General features: G+C 39.8%; 1 protein-coding gene across 3 annotated transcripts in view; it reads left to right on the top strand.

Moving 5' to 3' along the window:
- Window positions 1-18,387, top strand: part of LOC139965086 (prolow-density lipoprotein receptor-related protein 1-like) — a 120,468-nt gene that overhangs the window by 53,264 nt on the left and 48,817 nt on the right. For 2 of the 3 annotated variants that reach the window (XM_071967292.1, XM_071967291.1), the window contains exons 21-40: window positions 790-876; window positions 1,109-1,276; window positions 1,873-1,986; window positions 2,513-2,623; window positions 3,449-3,571; window positions 4,560-4,703; window positions 5,609-5,746; window positions 6,082-6,288; window positions 6,818-7,022; window positions 7,286-7,453; window positions 7,950-8,194; window positions 8,713-8,832; window positions 9,642-9,866; window positions 10,988-11,165; window positions 12,581-12,696; window positions 14,222-14,388; window positions 14,906-15,038; window positions 16,145-16,282; window positions 17,037-17,168; window positions 17,744-17,878. In XM_071967292.1, the coding sequence (XP_071823393.1) occupies window positions 790-876; window positions 1,109-1,276; window positions 1,873-1,986; window positions 2,513-2,623; window positions 3,449-3,571; window positions 4,560-4,703; window positions 5,609-5,746; window positions 6,082-6,288; window positions 6,818-7,022; window positions 7,286-7,453; window positions 7,950-8,194; window positions 8,713-8,832; window positions 9,642-9,866; window positions 10,988-11,165; window positions 12,581-12,696; window positions 14,222-14,388; window positions 14,906-15,038; window positions 16,145-16,282; window positions 17,037-17,168; window positions 17,744-17,878 (3,054 nt within the window). The remainder of the gene's footprint in view (window positions 1-789; window positions 877-1,108; window positions 1,277-1,872; window positions 1,987-2,512; window positions 2,624-3,448; window positions 3,572-4,559; window positions 4,704-5,608; window positions 5,747-6,081; window positions 6,289-6,817; window positions 7,023-7,285; window positions 7,454-7,949; window positions 8,195-8,712; window positions 8,833-9,641; window positions 9,867-10,987; window positions 11,166-12,580; window positions 12,697-14,221; window positions 14,389-14,905; window positions 15,039-16,144; window positions 16,283-17,036; window positions 17,169-17,743; window positions 17,879-18,387) is intronic. The other variant, XM_071967293.1, reaches the window with a different exon arrangement.

The raw sequence follows: 18,387 nt of genomic DNA, 5'->3' as shown, positions 1-18,387 counted from the left end.
ATGAATCACAATATATATATAATATGAGAAAATAAGAGCTATTACATCAGTTATCTCATTATTTGGAAAAACCCTAGGTCAGTGATGATAGTGAACTAAGACTGTTCAGTATAGTATCACTATACAAAGATCATTGGTATAGTATTGCTACACATAGTTCCTCAGCTTAGTATCACTATACACAGTTCCTCAGTATAGTATCACTATACACAAATCCCCAATATAGTATCACTATACACAGATCCTCAGCGTAGTATCACTATACACAGATCCTCAGCGTAGTATCACTATACACAGATCCCCAATATAGTATCACTATACACAGATCCCCATATAGTATCACTATACGCAGATCCTCAGTATAGTGTCACTATACGCAGATCCTCAGTAAAGTATCACTATACACAGATCCCCAATATCGTATCACTATAAACAGATCCTCAGCATAGTGTTACTATACACAGATCCTCAGCGTAGTATCACTATACACAGATCCTCAGTATAGTGTCACTATACGCAGATCCTCAGTATAGTATCACAATACACAGATCCTCAGAATAGTGTCACTATACACAGATCCTCAGCATAGTATCACTATGCAAAGATCCCCAATATAGTATCACTATAAGCAGATCCCCAATATAGTATCACTATACACAAATCCTCAGCATAGTGTCACTATATACAGATCCTCAGTATAGTATCACTATATACAGTACCCCAATATCGTATCACCTGACGTGCACTGCAGTGCTGCTATTATCGTATACCGTTCATTCTATTCTACAGAAGTGACAGATTCAACAATATGCGAGGAAGGCCTCTTTACCTGCGATACGGGAAGTTGTATCCATGCGTTTTGGACGTGCGACGGAGGTAAAATGACATATAGCTATTTACCCCTCTGTAGAATCTGCTAGTAAAATGTGTGATTTTCAAGAATTGAACAGACCTTTCAAAAGGCCACTAGAAGCAGGACGTAGGATGATCTGCATATGTGAAATAGAAACCCCCCCCCCCCGTGCTTGCTTAAGAAACGATCTGCCGTTGCTGCGTTCGGTGCTCTTGTATGTATCACTGACTCGATGAATTTTGTCCCCCTCTCCAGAGAATGACTGTGGGGATAACTCGGATGAGAGGAACTGCGGGGGCTGCCCCAGCCCTGATGATTTCCATTGCATCAGCAACAGAACCATCTGTATAGCGCCGTCTCGTGTGTGTGACGGTCGCAACGACTGTCCAGATGGCAGCGATGAATCGGCACTCTTATCTTGTTGTAAGTACCTTCTGACAAGCTCCTTATGCAGTCGGCTATGAGCGTTGTCATTTTTATTTACCCTGGTAATACTATGACCAGAGGTCATTGTCTTTAACTCCAAAAGACACAGAGTAGGATTATTATCAACTTTTCTTCTAATAAAGTTGTGTATGAGTGGAACGGTTTGCCTGAGAAAATTGTACTCGTGAGTAGTGTGAATGAGTTAAAGAATGCTTTGGACAAGCACTTTGAGCATTGTAATCGGGTCTGAGTGTTTGTGTCTTCAGTTTTTTTCTCTCCTATAGGGTCCTTGATTGGGACTTGAGTGTCCCTCCTGATCCTTTTTTTTCTACTAAACTAAACTGACCAATCGCTTGGCTTTTTTCCTCTTATGATAATGAAAACTCATGAATATTTTTGAATTCTATCAATAATTTTTTGGCAAATGAGTATGTCACTGTTGCATAGCTGACAGATATTGTATTGTGGCTTCATATCGGTATTCACTGACAAGTAAGTTATTTTTTGTTTTGTCAAAACAATGGAAAACTGAGGAGTTTTTTAGCCCTCCCACCAATTATACAAACCGACCGATCAAGCTTCTAAATCCTCAGCAAAAGCATGCGAAGATGGATTCTTCAGCTGCAGTGAAGGGACGTGCATCCCGATGTCGTCTCGTTGCGACGGCCAGGAAGATTGTGACAACGGCATGGATGAGAATAATTGCAGTAAGTTTGTTATTAATCTTTTCTAAATTGTTTGTTATTAATCTTTACTAATTCAAAGATGCGGTAGTTACCGTTTTCATCTTAGCAACATTAAGTTGTTAATTTCATAGACGGTAGTAGAGGGTCACAACCGGTTGACAGTTAACTTTTCATAAGAAGTATTAAACTGTTGCACCATCTCTGTGTAGAAAAGAGCAGCTTCAGATGCTGTGACACTATTTGGAATTTAATTGGTCAAAAGTCACAAAACCATCTTCATCTGATATACCTGTTTGTATTACAATGAAAGGTCGGGAGGGGGGGTATGGTGAGAGGAGGGGGATTCAAAGTTGGGAGGAGGGAAATTCGGTGAGTGGAGGAGGGGGATTTGGCAAGGGAATGTGGGGTGGGGGGGTGGTGAGGATTCGGCTAGAGGCACCGATATCTTTTCCATGATGGTATCCTCTGAAATTGTTGTTCTGTTTAAACTTGTGTATCATGCAAGTACATTTCCGGTTTTGGATTTTTCTTGCTTTTTTTTTGCTAGCTTGTCCGGTTTACATGTTCCGCTGCGAGAGCGACAACAGATGCGTCTCGATGGAACGATTGTGCGATAGTCACCCTGACTGCGACGACGGCTCAGATGAAGATGACTGCAGTAAGTTTTATTCTGTCTTCAATTTTCATTTGCAAGTTTAAGAACTCTTTAATCAGCCTTTTCTAGTTCAGAAAGTGATTTTGTTTTAATTGATTTTGGGGTTTTTCTGGCAGCCAGGTTTTTGTGTAAGTTTCTCTCAAGCTTCTGGTCCTTTCTCTCATTCTGTTTAGTAAGTTTTATTCTGTCTTCAATTTTCATTTGCAAGTTTAAGAACTCTTTAATCAGCCTTTTCTAGTTCAGAAAGTGATTTTGTTTTAATTGATTTTGGGTTTTTTCTGGCAGCCAGGTTTTTGTGTAAGTTTCTCTCAAGCTTCTGGTCCTTTCTCTCATTCTGTTTCATTGACTTATATATATATGTTTTCTGATGCATGTTGATACATTGTCTTAGGATGTGGTACGCTGTACCTTTACGGCCTGCTTCAAAGCATTCATACTGTCAGTTTGGGCAGTATGATGAATATCATGTTTCTATCAGAGAAAGGTTATGAACTGTTCATACAGTCAGTACCTGTGCTCTGAAGCATAATATGAGAGGAGTGTATAGAGTGGTATTAGCATTAGAATCAGATAAAGGTTATGAACTGTTCATACTTTCATTGTCAGTGCTTTGAAGCATGATACGAGAGGAGAGTATAGAACGGTGTTAGCATTAGAATCAGAGAAAGTGTAAGAAGTGTTCATACCACCAGTACAAGTGCTTTGAAGCATGATATGGGAAGACAGTACAGAGTGGTATTAGTGTTGCAAACTTTGTCCCGACTGGCTGTGAAATGGTTTTATGTAAAGATACATCTGTTTTTTTCTTGTGGTCCTCTTTCTTTGAAGAATTTAAACCTTGCCCCAGGAACACTTTCGCATGCGAGAGATCCTCGTTGTGTGTACCTTATAGTGCTTTGTGCAACGGTACCTTTGAGTGTCCCCACGAAGACGACGAAGGTGGACAGTGCGGTGAGTAAAATTCTGAGAAAAGTATCGATTTTGCAGAAGAAAAAAAATACTGCATGCCATGATGATCACCCTCAAAAACTTGTACCATTAAAACGAAAACAAAGAATGGAAAAATAAATTAAAGCTTTGTAGCCAAATGACTCTATTGCGGTACCGTGATGAGAGTATATCTCAGACAACTATTCTTTGTGGAATATTAAACAATTTATAAAAGTGATATTCTGGTGGTTGAATGATATTCTGGTGGATGAACAATGTAATACTTGTCTTTAAATTAATAAAAAAAAAGAAGAAATTCCACACTGCTAGCAAAAACTCCCATTTCAATATCTTGCCCCCCAACTCAAGACTTGTTCTGATTGGCTAAAGCCCTCTCTTTACCCTAGGAAGTGGATCACAGAAGGCAGTCTGTGATGCCATTATACCCAGACGGTCTTCGAAAGACTTAGGTACAAATTATTATATTTCGTGTGGAATGCTACGCATTTGAAATGTCTGCTTTAGCCGTCAAACATTCTCTGTGTTTTGTAGAATTTCGTCCACAATGCATGAAAATAAAATGAAAAAAATCCTCTCTTTAACACTATCGTCGTGACGATCTTGTGCGCTCCGCTAATGCCAGACGCCTTGACAGTATCTTTGACATTCTAACCGCTGTGAGGTTGTGATCTTGACCTATAAAAGAAGTAGACAATTTTAAGCATCTTCGTTAATATGCAGTCGACTTCAGTGACCGGAATGTGATTTCTATATGTAATTCTTTATCATATGTTCTTACAGAGTTCATCCATTCCAAACTATCACATCTAATGGACAAGCTTAAAAACTTGGGACTTGTATTTTTGTTTTATTTGCTATTGGTTTGAAATACATTTTTTAATCTTTAAAATCTATTACCGATATGAAGCATTTGCGATATATGGTATCATCATTTCACGAGACTACTTTATTAAGCACATAATGAAACTCAAGAAATGTTTCCCCCTAGTAACAGAAGAGCAACAGTGCAGCAGTCTTCAGAACATGGAAAGTCACGTTTGCGAGTTATGCCAAAGCAGTCCCAACGAACCAATCTGCTACTGTCCAGAGGGGAAGATACTGGCCAATGGCAATACTCTGACCTGTGTCGGAGGTAAGGACAAAGGCATTTTGTCCCCTCTGTTACTGTTACTTGTCATTAAGCCTTTGAAGAAGATCCTGCTAGGATCGAATCGTCAGGCCAACTTACTTTTACACATTGATCAGAATAGAACGATTCAATAAGTCAATATTTGGCCTTTTTTGTTTGTTTTTGAGTTTAAAAGCAGCAAGAAGGAAGATTGGGTTTAAAAATTGACTTGGTATGGTTTTTGCTTTTCTTAATTACAAGTAGCCATGAAATGCAGAACGATGCCTTAATATAAACATTCATTCAACTTTTAAAAGAAGAAAGAAAAATTATCATGGCTAACTATTAATCAAAAACAGCATGATGCTTTAAATAGAGGAAATATCCAAATTAGGCTCTATGTCAACTTTTTTGATGCTGAGGGGGCTGCAGCAGTCCACAGCCTGGCTGCAAAGGACTTAATCCTCTGTGCTTTGTAGTTTCACATAATAGGCACGACAGTTTCCTTACTAGTCCGCGGAGATCATAAATTGTTTGAAAATTGAGTCAGCCTTGCTGAGGGAGATTGTGCAGCTTGTCATTTGACACAGCGCTTCAAAAAAAAAAAAAAAATGTCCCCAAAAATGTTAAAAGAAACAAAGATGGAAAGATACAGTATTATTCTAATAATGGAAATTTACCCCTCACCCAATAAAAAAAAAAAAACTAGATGAGGCTTAACATAAGTTTGCTGTAAAATAAATTCATTTAGGGGCCAGCAAACACACAAAATGTACCCCGCTTTTTCTTTCCTAGATCAAACACTTTTCAGATTAGTGAAAAAGAAATCTTACTAGTCAATATATATATCTTTATATTAAATGGTACAAAGCTAGTATTTTACACGATGAAGTAGAAGGCAAGATTCTTTTCGAACTCTTTGTTCGCAGATCAAAATATGTGCCGTGAAGATGGAAGGTGCAGCCAGAGATGTGTTTCCACTTACGACAGGGACAACGACCTCGGTGGGTTCATCTGCAAGTGCTATGAAGGGTACGCCATGCAGAGGGACGGCTGCAAATACACAGGTAATGGTTTTGTTGAGTGTACAATAACATAAACTGGTCTTCCTTCAAATGTGATTTTAATTTAAGTTTCCCCAGAAATTTTTGGGATTTGGAATAGAACTTGATTTGAATGTTGATTGACCGTTCTACATTTGGTGGGTTACTAAACCATTTAGGTATGGAGCCATCCGTTGCTCGTAATTGAAATTTGTCAGTGACGAAATAAGACTTTCTTATTCGGAACAAAATTTTTCTCCTCTGAGAAGCTAACGAAGACAGGTCTCGGTGACCGCCAGTTGGGATAAATGCATCCACCGATAATTTTGCTTTCGTTCTTTTCTCAATCTCTTCTTCAGGGGACGACGATCCCTACATCATTTTCTCGAATCGAAACCAACTGAGACGCTACAACCTTAAGACGGGGGAGTATAACATTCTGGTGTTCAACCTCCGTAACAGCATAGCGCTGGACTTCCACTACAGCAACAGTCACATTTATTGGACGGACGTGGCCGACGACAAAATCTACAGAGGGACCGTTGACACTGATTCTCCCAATGCAGGTACTCTGTCAAAGTAACGTCGCCCATCTAGCTGCATTTATCTGGAGTATGGAGTTTGTAAAATAATAATACTGCTTCAATTATTAAGACATTGCATTTTGGTGATGAAGCATGTGGAGGAGAGATGTAGCTCACTTTATGAATTTTGATATGAACAGGATGGGAAGAAGAAAGAGTTAAACATTTTGGCTGTTTATGTCACACTAAGGTTGGGGGTGGGGGGGGGTTGTGCATAGGGGTTGGGAGGGGAAGGGAGTGAAGGTGGGAGTGAGGCAGTTAAGATCCTTTACTTTTGTATGGTGTCTGTCCTTCTGTGCCCATTACTGGATACGAAACTGCTAGATACAAAACTGCTAGATACAAAACTGCTCAAACGGACAGTTGCTCTCCTTGTCAAACTGTTTCTTGGTATGATACATTGATCCATTTCAGGGCTAAGAGGCTGAACTGTGGTATTTAACAGTAGTGAAAAATGCCTTGGCAGCAAGATTTGTAATTTTCAAATTCTTTCCCTTTGAAATTTTGGAAGGTCTAAGAGATATCACGACGGTCATCCAGTCTGGACTAGGTTCCAGTGAGGGTCTGGCCGTGGACTGGATCGGTCAAAATCTCTACTGGGTTGAGAGTATGCTGGACCAAATAGAAGTGGCCACTTTGAACGGACTTTACAGGAAAACTCTGATCGCGGGAGATATCGAAAATCCCCGGGCCATAGTCTTGGACCCCCGAGATGGGTAAGCTGCAGGACGTTTAGTTAATACTGGGGTATTCTTTATTGTTTTAGATCCCTTCTTTTGGTTTTATGGCTCCCAAAAATATCGGACTGTTCGTTCCTTTGGGAGATCAGAAAAAAGTCCAGAAGGTCCTCCACTGAGAATTATTCCCTAAAATAGTACTATTTTCTCAATTTCACTCGAACCTTTTGTAACTTAAATGGAACAAGATCGTTTCTCTCGTACCTTGGTGATTAAAGCCTTTTTTCTCTTGTACTTCTAAGATTAATGTTTTGGAGCGACTGGGAAGAGTCTAGACCTCGTATCGAGAGGGCTACAATGGCAGGCCAAGGCAGGACGGTCATTGTGGACGTGTTAGAAGTCTCGGGGGGTTGGCCGAACGGCCTGACCCTGGATTATTGGGAGAGGAAGGTCTTTTGGATCGATGCCAAGTGAGTCCTTACTTTATTAAATGAAAAAAGAAAACGTAGAATTGCCTCTCCTCAAAGGGTTAAATATGGACACTTCACTTAATTAGAAGAATTTTAAGCAAGGATCGTCATAGAATTTATAGCAATTAATAGTATCTTAATACTGATTGCACCTTCTTGGTTGCTGTAACCTCACAGTGTAGTAAAAAACATACATATCTTGCTTCTTAAAACTGCTAAGATGACTGGAGTTGTTGGATTTTCTACGCACTGCCTCACTGAGAACTGAGCATAGACCAAAGGTTATAGGATTGGTGGGGTGATGGGAAGGTTGGAGGGGGTGGGGGGGAGTTGGGGATGTCCAAGATCGCATTTTATTTTAATTTTTCTTTGCATGCAATGGTGAACTCAATCAAGGTGGAAGAAGGTTTTTTTTAAATATGATATTTAAAATTATTTTTATTATGTTTGTTTGTCTGTTTTTCCTTTTCTTAAATATTTTCTTTACCCCGTACAGATCGGACTCAATATACTCCAGTTACTACAACGGGTCTCACGTTAAGTGGGTGCTCCAGGGTAGCCCCCTGGTCCTCCATCCGTTCTCCATCACCATCTTTGAAGATCGGGTTTACTGGACCGACTGGAGGAACATCGGGGTCTACAGCGCCAATAAATGGACCGGAGAGAATGAGACCGAAGTTCAGAAAGTCGCAATGCATCCGTTTGGCATCCACGTTTATCACAAAACGAAACAGCCGACCGGTAAGCTAGGATCGGACATTCCGTCCCCACGGATACGTGGCGTATTTTATCACCAAAATTAAATGTCTTCACCGATTTCATCAGATTTTTATTTGTTTGTTATAACCTAATAGAAGTATACCATCTCAAGCATTTTGTATTTCTTGTACAGGCCTGATGAGGAGGGGGGGGAGGGGTGGGGGAGGTTGTCAAGAGGAAACAGCCTATGGATCTAAGGTCTAGTAAGGTGACTTTGCCAATTTTGATTGAAGAATAATATCATTTTATTTCCATTTCCATTATTTACTTAAGGGATCACAATAATTTCAAAAGAGGGAGCCCAGTGACAATTGTCTCCAAGACCTGACCTGGTTCCTTGACCGGCACCCCCCTGCCCCCCCCCACGGTCTTGTCAATTTATATGTGTCTTCTTAACACCATAGTCTCTGCGAAAGATTTGTACAAACTTACAGTGAAGATAATCTAGAGACAAAGTATATTTTTTTTATTTGTTTTCCCCCCGTAATCTCATTTGACAGCTGCCAATCCCTGCCTTAACAGCTCATGCAGTCACCTGTGTCTGATAAATAGTAGTAGCTCATACGTGTGTGCCTGCCCTCACCTGATGGAACTCGGGGATGACAATGAACATTGTACCAGTAAGTTTTCTTTTGTCCTTTTCTCTTTTGTTCTTTTGATGAATTCCTCCGATTGTGGAATTGAAATGATAGAAGTTGTTTTACAAGCTGGTATTCTAGTATTCTCATTTCTGGTTAAAGGATGAAGGATGAGAGGTCTCATTGCTCTTACCACATGTAGACCCTCAGATGTCAAATAGCGATCAAAGGTTGTGCTTAGAGTAGAAAGTGAATTCACAGCAGCCGGGATGTTATTTGCTCGTTGGATGACGATTTAGAACTGATGGGTATAAAAATATATGTATATTTATATGTATATTTATATATATATATATATATATATAAATATATATATCAGTTGATATTAGGTTTTGTTACGAAATGTGAAATGTTGCAAAAAGTGCAAAGAAATTCATGGCTAGAGCGGGATTCGAAACCAGTGACCTCTGAGGTATACAAGCCCAGCACTTGACCGACTTAAATTATCTAGCCCCCAGTCGGCCATTTCTTAGCTGTGTGCGCCAGTCAGAAGCCACAGTGGCCTTGCATACGTATAAACAAGGGTCATTCACAGTTTCATTTGATGATACAACCCATTTTCAAGCAAAATTCTGCTTATTATGTATAATTATATTAGTATATGAAAAAAGTGAAAACTGACAGGGAATTATATACAATGGAAAAGATCAAAGAAACGTTTTGGCTCAGAAATGTCTTTGCTCTTGTCCGAGATTTTATCCAACCCAAAACTTCAAGCAGCCATCGCTAGATTCAAAAGTCATTTCATTTGGAAGTCTGCTGAAGTAGCCTCTCTGCTTCTATAAATCCAGATGCATCCAGTTTCCTAGTGTTTGCCAAAAGTAGCGAGATCCGTGGCGTGGATCTCAGGAACAGCTTGTACAACGTTATACCGTCACTCAGCAGTCCTCAGTTGGCCAACGTCACATCGGTGGACCACGACGTGGTGACGGATCACATCTTCTGGACGGACACACAACGCAGGATGGTGGGAAAGGTCAACATTCACACGTTCAAGGTGGAGGCCGTGATAGAAGGTTGGTAACGATTCTGCATGTTTGGTGAAGCACGATGGGAAATAGCGAGGGGGGAGTGGGATGGGGTGGTGTGGGGCATTGGAAAGAGGCAGAGGGTAGTGGGAGGGGGAGGAGGGATAGAGCTCAAGGTAGAGGACGTTTAAGGTGGAGGCCGTGATAGAAGGTTGGTAACGATTCTGCATGTTTGGTGAAGCACGATGGGAAATAGGGAGGGGGGAGTGGGATGGGGTGGTGTGGGGCATTGGAAAGAGGCAGAGGGTAGTGGGAGGGGGAGGAGGGATAGAGCTCAAGGTAGAGGACGTTTAAGGTGGAGGCTGTGATAGAAGGTTGGTAACGATTCTGCATGTTTGATGAAGCATAGTGGGAAATAGGGAGGGAGAGTGGTGGGGTTGTGTGGGGCATTGGGAAGAGGCAGAGGGAGGGGGAGGAGGGGTAGAACTCAAGGTAGAGGACCTGTGATAATGGAAATGAAAGATGGAGAAGAGGATAGGGGAGAGATAGATTGGGTCGGTGCAAGGAACAGGAAAGGTTGAGGTATGATTGGCAAAGATGGAGTCGGTAATATGAGCCGGGTAAAAAAAGGGCGAGATAAACAGGTGAGTTGTGAAACATGCGACAGGGAAAGTACGGTTGTGAAAGGTAGTCAAGCTTTGTGTAAATATGGGGTAGGGTACTTGAGGTAGGGGAAGACTGGGTAGGGTACATGGCGTAAGAAAAGTTAAGTATAGATGCATGACGAAGGCAGAAATGGCTTCGGTTATATGAGCGAGGGAAAGATGGGCCAGGTGGCATGTGATTGTGAAAGATGAGAAGAATAAAACGGCAGTGTTTAAAGATGATTGGGTTCAGTGAAAAGTTTTGGTTAGGGTTGGTAAGGCAGGGGGATAGATCATATTAGGGTACACGTGGTGGCAAAAGATGGGATAGATGGAGAGGAATATGGATGATAAGATCTGGGGAAAAAGAGTTCCTTCTTTCGTCATGTCAAGAAATCACATTTCCCTCCCTGGACTATCCGTCTTTTTGTTGTTGAAAATCCCCAAAGTCAAGGAATAATACATTTCTCCGAGGTTTTTATAAAAACAGCAACTCTTGGTTTGATTTAATTACCCTCGACAAAGGTCTAACAAATGCCAATCAAGTCGCGGTGGACTGGGTCTCCAGGAATATTTATTGGATACTTCACGAGGAAGAGGGCAGCTTTCTGTATGCGTCCCAGGTCGATGGCAGCTATCAGGTCAAGGTCAACGTTGAACTCACCAAGCATTCTCACAGCCTGGTCCTCGATCCCTTATCCGGGTAAGATTCGTAAAATTTAGATCATAGTGTCTCCTCATCTACAGTGTTCGTTTTGTCATTTTATCTATTCATCAATATTTAATCATCTGATTTGTTTGTTTGAAGAGTCTGAAAACTTTTCTCGTTTCCCGGATAGCTTGATGTCAATTGTCTGCATGGTTTTTAATAGTCTGTTTTGAATGCCGTCCAAATCTCTGTTTGGACAACCAAAAATCAGCTTTGCATGAAGTCTGGTGGATGGCTAGGTGTTTACATCAGATATCAGTTTGCATCGTAGCACAATACCCCCGAAGTAGGTACAACGATAAATTGGTGTCACCTGCCATCACTTCAGAGACACTGAACTGAACAAAATAAAAATAGTGATAAGGCCTATGATGCACAAGAAGGAGGGTTTTACTAGCTGCCCAAATCTGGAGTTGTATTCAACAAACCTTCACCTATCTCCTACAGTCTACATATTGATCATTCTTTTTATCATTTTGGAAGTTAAAGAAAATTTGCTGTTCGGACAACCCAAAATTAAGACCTCCTCATCCAAGGGAAGGGAGGGAACAACGAGGGGAAAATCCTCAAAAATATACTAAGATACTGGATGTGTTATTTTCTCTAAATGTTGAGAAAGGCTGTCATACGTTTTCAAAACATATATCAATTCCTCGGCCTGGAGTTAAATTTCAAAGCAAATATACCTGGCCTATTCTTGGTGCCAGAGTAAGGACAGAAGGTCTGAGGGGAAGTGGAGGTTAGGGGAGGAAGGGAGATTGGGGAAGTGGGGTTGGGGGGTAGGTTAAATGCCAGGTGACTGCTGATGTGAATTTTCAACTGATCAAGCAGTCTCATGGTCTGATCCTTGATTCATTCATAATGTGGAGGAAGGTTCTTAAATTTTTCAAAATTTTAATCCTCAAAATAGTCCGGTTTATATTTGAGTCGTTTTATGCATTGTTTAGGAAGGTCAACAGTTTATTTTTCTGCAGCTAGAAATGTTTATCGTTAGTAAATTTAATTGTTGTCACTGTAGATGGGTTTTTTGTGGTTCTTTTGTTTTTTTTCTTGGTTTTGATTTAATTTGTGTGTAAGTGTATGTGCACTTGCTTTGCATTCTGAGGACTTGAACAAAATAATACCAAGTCCTCAGAGATCATTTGAAAAGAATCATCACGTCCTCACAAGAACTGTATCACTAAGGAGTTAAGGTAAAGGGGTACATGGGTTTGAAGAGAACAATGCGGGGGGGGGGTTGGTAAGGGGGGGCCTCAGTCTGAATCTAAAACACACCCGTGTGTATCTGTGTGCGCAAGACTTCTGAATAATGCCATCTCTCAGTAAAGTCATATTTAAGGAAAGCCAGACTTTTGATTTTCAGCGATTTGATTTTACATTGTTTATAATCTGTTTTCTCTGTATACCAGGTACATGTACTGGGTGAATGGACGAAAAGAAGGGAGCTCACCATCTATCAAAAGAGCAGATATGAACGGTGAAAATACTGTCGATTTAATTACTGATGGACTTTCTCAGCCCAAACGTAAGAATGTGATGGCACTCTTTCTCATCTTTTTTAACCATCCATTTTTTCGGATAAAATTCTCAGACAACCCCAAAAGTTGGTATCAATTTTGTAATGTGTTTCTTCGATCCACGGTTAATACAGAATGGAAGGGGCAAGAAATCAAAAGCTCTGCATACTTTTTTCAAAGTTTATCTTTGAGAAATAAGACGGTTATTAGATGAAAATCACGGATACCAACGCTGTGACATTTTTTTGACAGAGGAAAAAATGGGAAGTTTAATAGACCAATGTGTCCGGCAGGTTATTGAGAGTCTTTACCTGAGAAATGGAATTTAAATGATTTTATATTTGCAGTTATTTTTTACTTTACCCTGCCAACTCTCCCTATTGAACCTTTAAAGTAATCATGGTCTTTGATTGTTGCCTTACCCTGTCAGCTAAATAACCGTGGTATGCCAAGTATTTGGTATGGTTGTTTTGTTTGATATCAACCCAAGTATGTGGTGGGTGTGAATATTTGCCTTCAAGCCAAAATCATATGTGTCTTACTTTTGTTATCGAGATAAGTCTGTAATTGTAGTTCTGTTATTTTCCTCAAGCAGATATTTATATTTTTTGAATTTGGTAATCTTGGTATAATCTTGGTACAGTGTATGCCTTGCTTGTTAAGCCGCCCTTGCCAAGTACAAGGCACATTAATGGAAGCGGCTGGATTACTTAGTCTAACACAGACCATTTGGTCAGCTCCACTCAGATGTAACACAAAACTCAAAAGGAAAACGAAAGGTTTTATATTTATTTAAGGCCTCGAAGGATATGCATAAAATATACATCACATATGTTTTTTTTCCACGACTATCAACTATCGAAAAATAAAACGTGGTTTTGGGGATGATTTTGGTTGACTTATCGAGGCTTTATAAAAACAGTGGATGAAAATGAACAGTTACATCTGCACTTAGAAGCTGACATCATCCTCATGTATAGCATTAAAGGTGCTTTCCACAGATCTGGCATATTTTATCAAAGGTGTATATCTTTGGCAATGGAATAGCTATTTATAGCAACAAAAGTACAAAATAGTCGAATATTTTTTTTTTTTAAATAGAAATAAAATAAAACTGTTAGCAAACTGCTTATCCACTAGAGAGCCTGTGTAAGAGAATGTGAGTAAGTTGGCCTGACGTTTCGATCCTAGCAGGATGTTCTTCATTTAGGCTAAATGACAAGTAACAGTAACAGAAGGGACAAAAACACGCACAGAATACAGACAGGTTAATGAGCATGGTGAACACAATGAGATAGATGTAAGGGGATTAGTAGACAAGGGATGGAGACTATGACAAGTCATGTCACCCCTCACAAGACAAAAACAAATTTGGACTTTTTAAGTCATCTTTTTAAGGTCAAATGTCATCTACGTAGCGTGCTCATAATCTCTGTGTCACTGATGACCTGGGCCTGATGACCTGCCATGCAGATATAATCCACTTGTTCTCCTCTTAAAATCAATTTCCCTGAATTTTTACATTTCGTCTAGGACTAGCTCTGGATCACAGTACGTCGATGTTGTACTGGTGTGACCGCGGAGACGAAGACATCCTCCCCGGGATCTATTCCGTCCCTCTCGATTCCTCAGCAGTGGTCAAGCTTCTTAATTTGTCCCGAGATGCGGAACCACAGTCCATTGCAGTGCACAATGGGATGGTCAGTCTCCGTTTTGTCGTGGCTTTTTGTTCACTTGAAAACTTTCCACAGAGAGAAGAAAAATGTTCAAGATGTTTCAGACATTTGTAAACCAATGCTTAATCTTTGCTCCTTCCTCTCACGTACCTCTTTAGAAAGCAGAATAAGTGACAAACTGACATTGAGCATAGAGTGTTGTTTATGTTAAGTAACTCAATGATGTCTGTTATTCATGGTTGGCATGGAAATTTAAAAATCAAAAAAAGTGTTAGTAAAATAGCCCCCAAAAAACTTAAAAGTCATGGACAATTGAATGAATTTTCAAAATTTTGTTAATTTTTTCTTATCAGCCATTTTGCCTCCTCGAAACTGCCCAAAAACCACCACAGAGACATGTCCAAAGAAGAAAGGTCAAATGCAGTCTTTTAATGTGGGCGGTGGAAATGTCATGGCATTTTCATTTTCAAGAAAGTGTCAAATTCCTGACAAAACGATTTGTGTCTCGTTATGATGAAATTTTTTCTGTTTGCATTTTTAGCTCTATTGGTCTGATGAACACGAGGACATGATCCGGTCCATAAATATAGCCGAGCCTTTGGTGGTGTCTGATCTGCGACCTGTCGTGGGGAGCGTCAAAGGAATGTTTGTATATGACAAGGGGAGTAAAATAGGTAAGATGTGTGGAAGAAGATTTCTCGTAACCACGGATAGATAGTGATTGTATCGAAACAAAATCAACTAGAAACACATAGTGAAAAAAAAAACAATGCCCTTTCTCTCTTCCTGTCTTGAAATAAATTTAAAAATAAAATCAATGTCTGACAGATATTTTTTGGCTGTCTTGTTTAGTCATGAGCTCTTATAAATAAGTTAGGAATGGGGTCTGGGGGGGGGGGGCGGGGGGTAACAAGTTTTTTTGTAGTTAAAGGAATAGTTTGCTTTGTATTCAGCAATTCCTCAATGAAAGGGTTGACAAGTATCATTATTTTCTTTACTCTGATGATGCTTGTATTTGCCACACACACTCTGGTTGTATCCTAAACCTGATCTGTACTAGAAAAAAATAAGTCCCCTAAATAACATAATCTGTTAATATACTAGTCTGTGAAAACTTGCAGGGGAAAGTGATGAAATTTGGCATAAAACTTTGGCATAAAAAAAAAGTTTTGTAATCTTTTGGTTTTTTTTAATTAAGCAGTCTGTTTTTAATATGCTATACCTGTAAAGTAAAAACAGCTATAAACTGGTGGTACCCAGTGGTGAAGATGGTCCTGTATCTGTGTTTATCTACTACTGTTTACTCGCCTGATCAGGAAATAAGGAACTATCGGTATCATTGATAAAAAATAGACTCAAAAGAAAAGTAATGGGAAGAAAAATGAGTAATCTTAAAGACAGTCGTAAAAAATTTCAAGGTTATTGCCAACTTTTTAATTTGTGACATTTTGGAAAGCTCAGTGAAACATCCAGTAGCATGTAGAGGCAGGTCGGACTATTAAAGAGGACAATATTTGTATTACAACAATTAACGTACATTAGGTTTTTTAATATTTATCCCATATATCCTGCACCCCCCTCATTGACCTTAGGCCACATTACTGTATGCCCCTGCTGACTCCTTGTCTGTTACATGGGGGTGGGGGGGACTTTCTCCAATCCTGCCCAAAAACATGGGAATGGAAGCAACGTTGATTTTGGTTTAAATAAAAAGGGACGTTTTTCGTATAAATGTTTGTTAAATTAAAACTTTTTCACTTTTTTTTTTCTATTTCGCTAGATGATGTCAATGAATGTTCCATTAATAATGGTGGATGCAGCCAGCTTTGTTTCCCCATACCCACCGGTGACACCAGCCGTGCTTGCGCCTGCACGGCGGGTTATAGCGTACTCGAGACGGACGGAACTACTTGCGTCGGTAAATTTCTGTTACTGACGGTTGAAATAAGCAGTGAACATAAAACATAACCATCTTCTCTACATCAAGTGATAGAAATTCTTGTGATGGAAGAAACTCCTTCCCAAATCACCCATTCCCCCAATGTACCCCACCTCCTCCCCAAATGCCCCCACCCCCCCCAAACAAAAGAGGAAAAGTTGACCAATATTTAAATCTACCGTCAGATCTCAAAGTTTAACGGTCATGTCACTCTCTGCCATCGCATATGTGTTTATACATGGTTCCCACTCCCTCTGACATATGGCAAAGTCTGGAAAAAGTGGGGGGGAAAACCCCCCAAAATACCCTATTTTTCTGGGTCTTAAGGTCCTTGAATTTTGATGTTTTAATCCAGAAACTATAAAACAAGTTTCATTCTTGAAAATGCTGGAACTTCATTTAGTTGAAAAGTTTGGGAACCATGTAATGTTTATGCTCAAAGTAAAGCAAGAAACCTCAACGTTGAAGGAGGAGTTAATTCTTAGGTTTCTTAGGCGCCACAGGATCAGCAGAGAAAAGTCGCTTTTGTACGATATTGATTCCCACCCAGCTGAGCAGGGTTTTTATTGGAGCAGCAACTGATTTAGCTTTTCCTTTTGATAAGGTGCCTAAGAGAAAAAAAACTAGTTAATAATAATACTCTTGAGAGAAAGGCCGAGTTGAACTGGTTAGGTAGGCCAGGTTTGTGTATAATTGTGGTAATAAGATTCACACCTTCTTTCTAAAATGACAGGAGTGGAAAAGTTTGTGATGTTTTCGACATTGTCGTCAATCAACGGGATATCAACTGATTCGACGGTGAAAGATCCCCAGCTCCCTCCAGTTGAAGGACAGGTGAAGGTCCAGTCGATTGCCTTCCATGCTAGTAAGTAGCTTCATTGAGGCCTAAGCTGTAAGTAAGGGTAGTCTGAATGGTAGATATTGATGGGAATTCCCAGGCAAAAACCCAGAGTATTCCACATTAACAGTTTACAAACTGCACTCCAACCCACCTACCTCTTGTTCTCTAACTGTAGATATGGTTGTTGGAGGATTAAGGTTTTTTTTATTCATTTATTTTTATTTATGTATTTTTCTTTCTGGGCAGATAAACCATTAGTTAGTTCATGAAGAAGTTGGTATTGGGTCATCATGCTTCATGTCAGATATGACCTAGTAGACGGATAGTCCAATTGAAAATTTAGTTTTGGCTGATAGAATAGAAACTTATTTTGAACCATCCTGATGGAATTTGTAATTAACCCGAAGTCAACCTTTGTGATCTCCAGAAAGTATCTTTTAATCCCTGCCTCAAGTTGTCAGGTTAATCTGAAGTGAAGTTTCACATTAAAAGTCCACATTTGGGTCCTGTCAGTATGTTCAGAAATATAATCTTTGGCTAAGAGATGTATTGAAAACGTTTGTATCTATTTTTCCCCCGTCTCTCTCTTGGAACCTCAGAGGAAGATATGATCTATTGGGTGGACACAGAAGAGCAAAAAATATACCGAAGGAAGAGAGACCATACCGGCAAAGAAACGGTCATTTCGTCCGGTCTGGGTTATGTGGTAGCCATCGCTGTCGACCCCATCTCTGGTAGGCTCCAACATTTATCCCGTCTCAACCATAGCATTCTGAGAAACAGAAAATTAATGTATTCAAAGGTTCCTCCATTTTTTCGATGGTATTCTAACATCCTGTAGCATACCTTTTTAGCTGGAGTTTTTGTTTTGGATTATAGTCGGAGCAGAAATTGGGAACCATTCAATTTAACGCAGCAATGAGAGTCTTATCTGGACCGAAAAGAATTTAGCCGATTGACTGAAGGAATCTGTGAAAATGGATGAATCATGCTATGATGGAAGGTTGACTTTTGGCCCCAAAATTCAATTTTGATGTGTTTGTTCGACCATTAAAACACACAGCTATCAGCTCCTGGTTGTATTTCTTGTTTCTTAATTTGTTGACTAATGATCCTTTACACATGTGAAGTTCATCAATTAAAAACGACTGGACTATTTAGTCTAATACACAGAATGTTAGGTCGGTTCCCGTATCACTTTTTCTCTTCTCTTTTCTTAACTACGGTTTTATTAGAAATCAAT

Source organism: Apostichopus japonicus, chromosome 23 (genome assembly GCF_037975245.1).
Source record: "Apostichopus japonicus isolate 1M-3 chromosome 23, ASM3797524v1, whole genome shotgun sequence".
Lineage (NCBI taxonomy): Eukaryota > Metazoa > Echinodermata > Holothuroidea > Aspidochirotida > Stichopodidae > Apostichopus > Apostichopus japonicus.
Note: the sequence above shows the minus strand (reverse complement) of the source record. Positions and strands in the feature narration are given on the sequence as shown.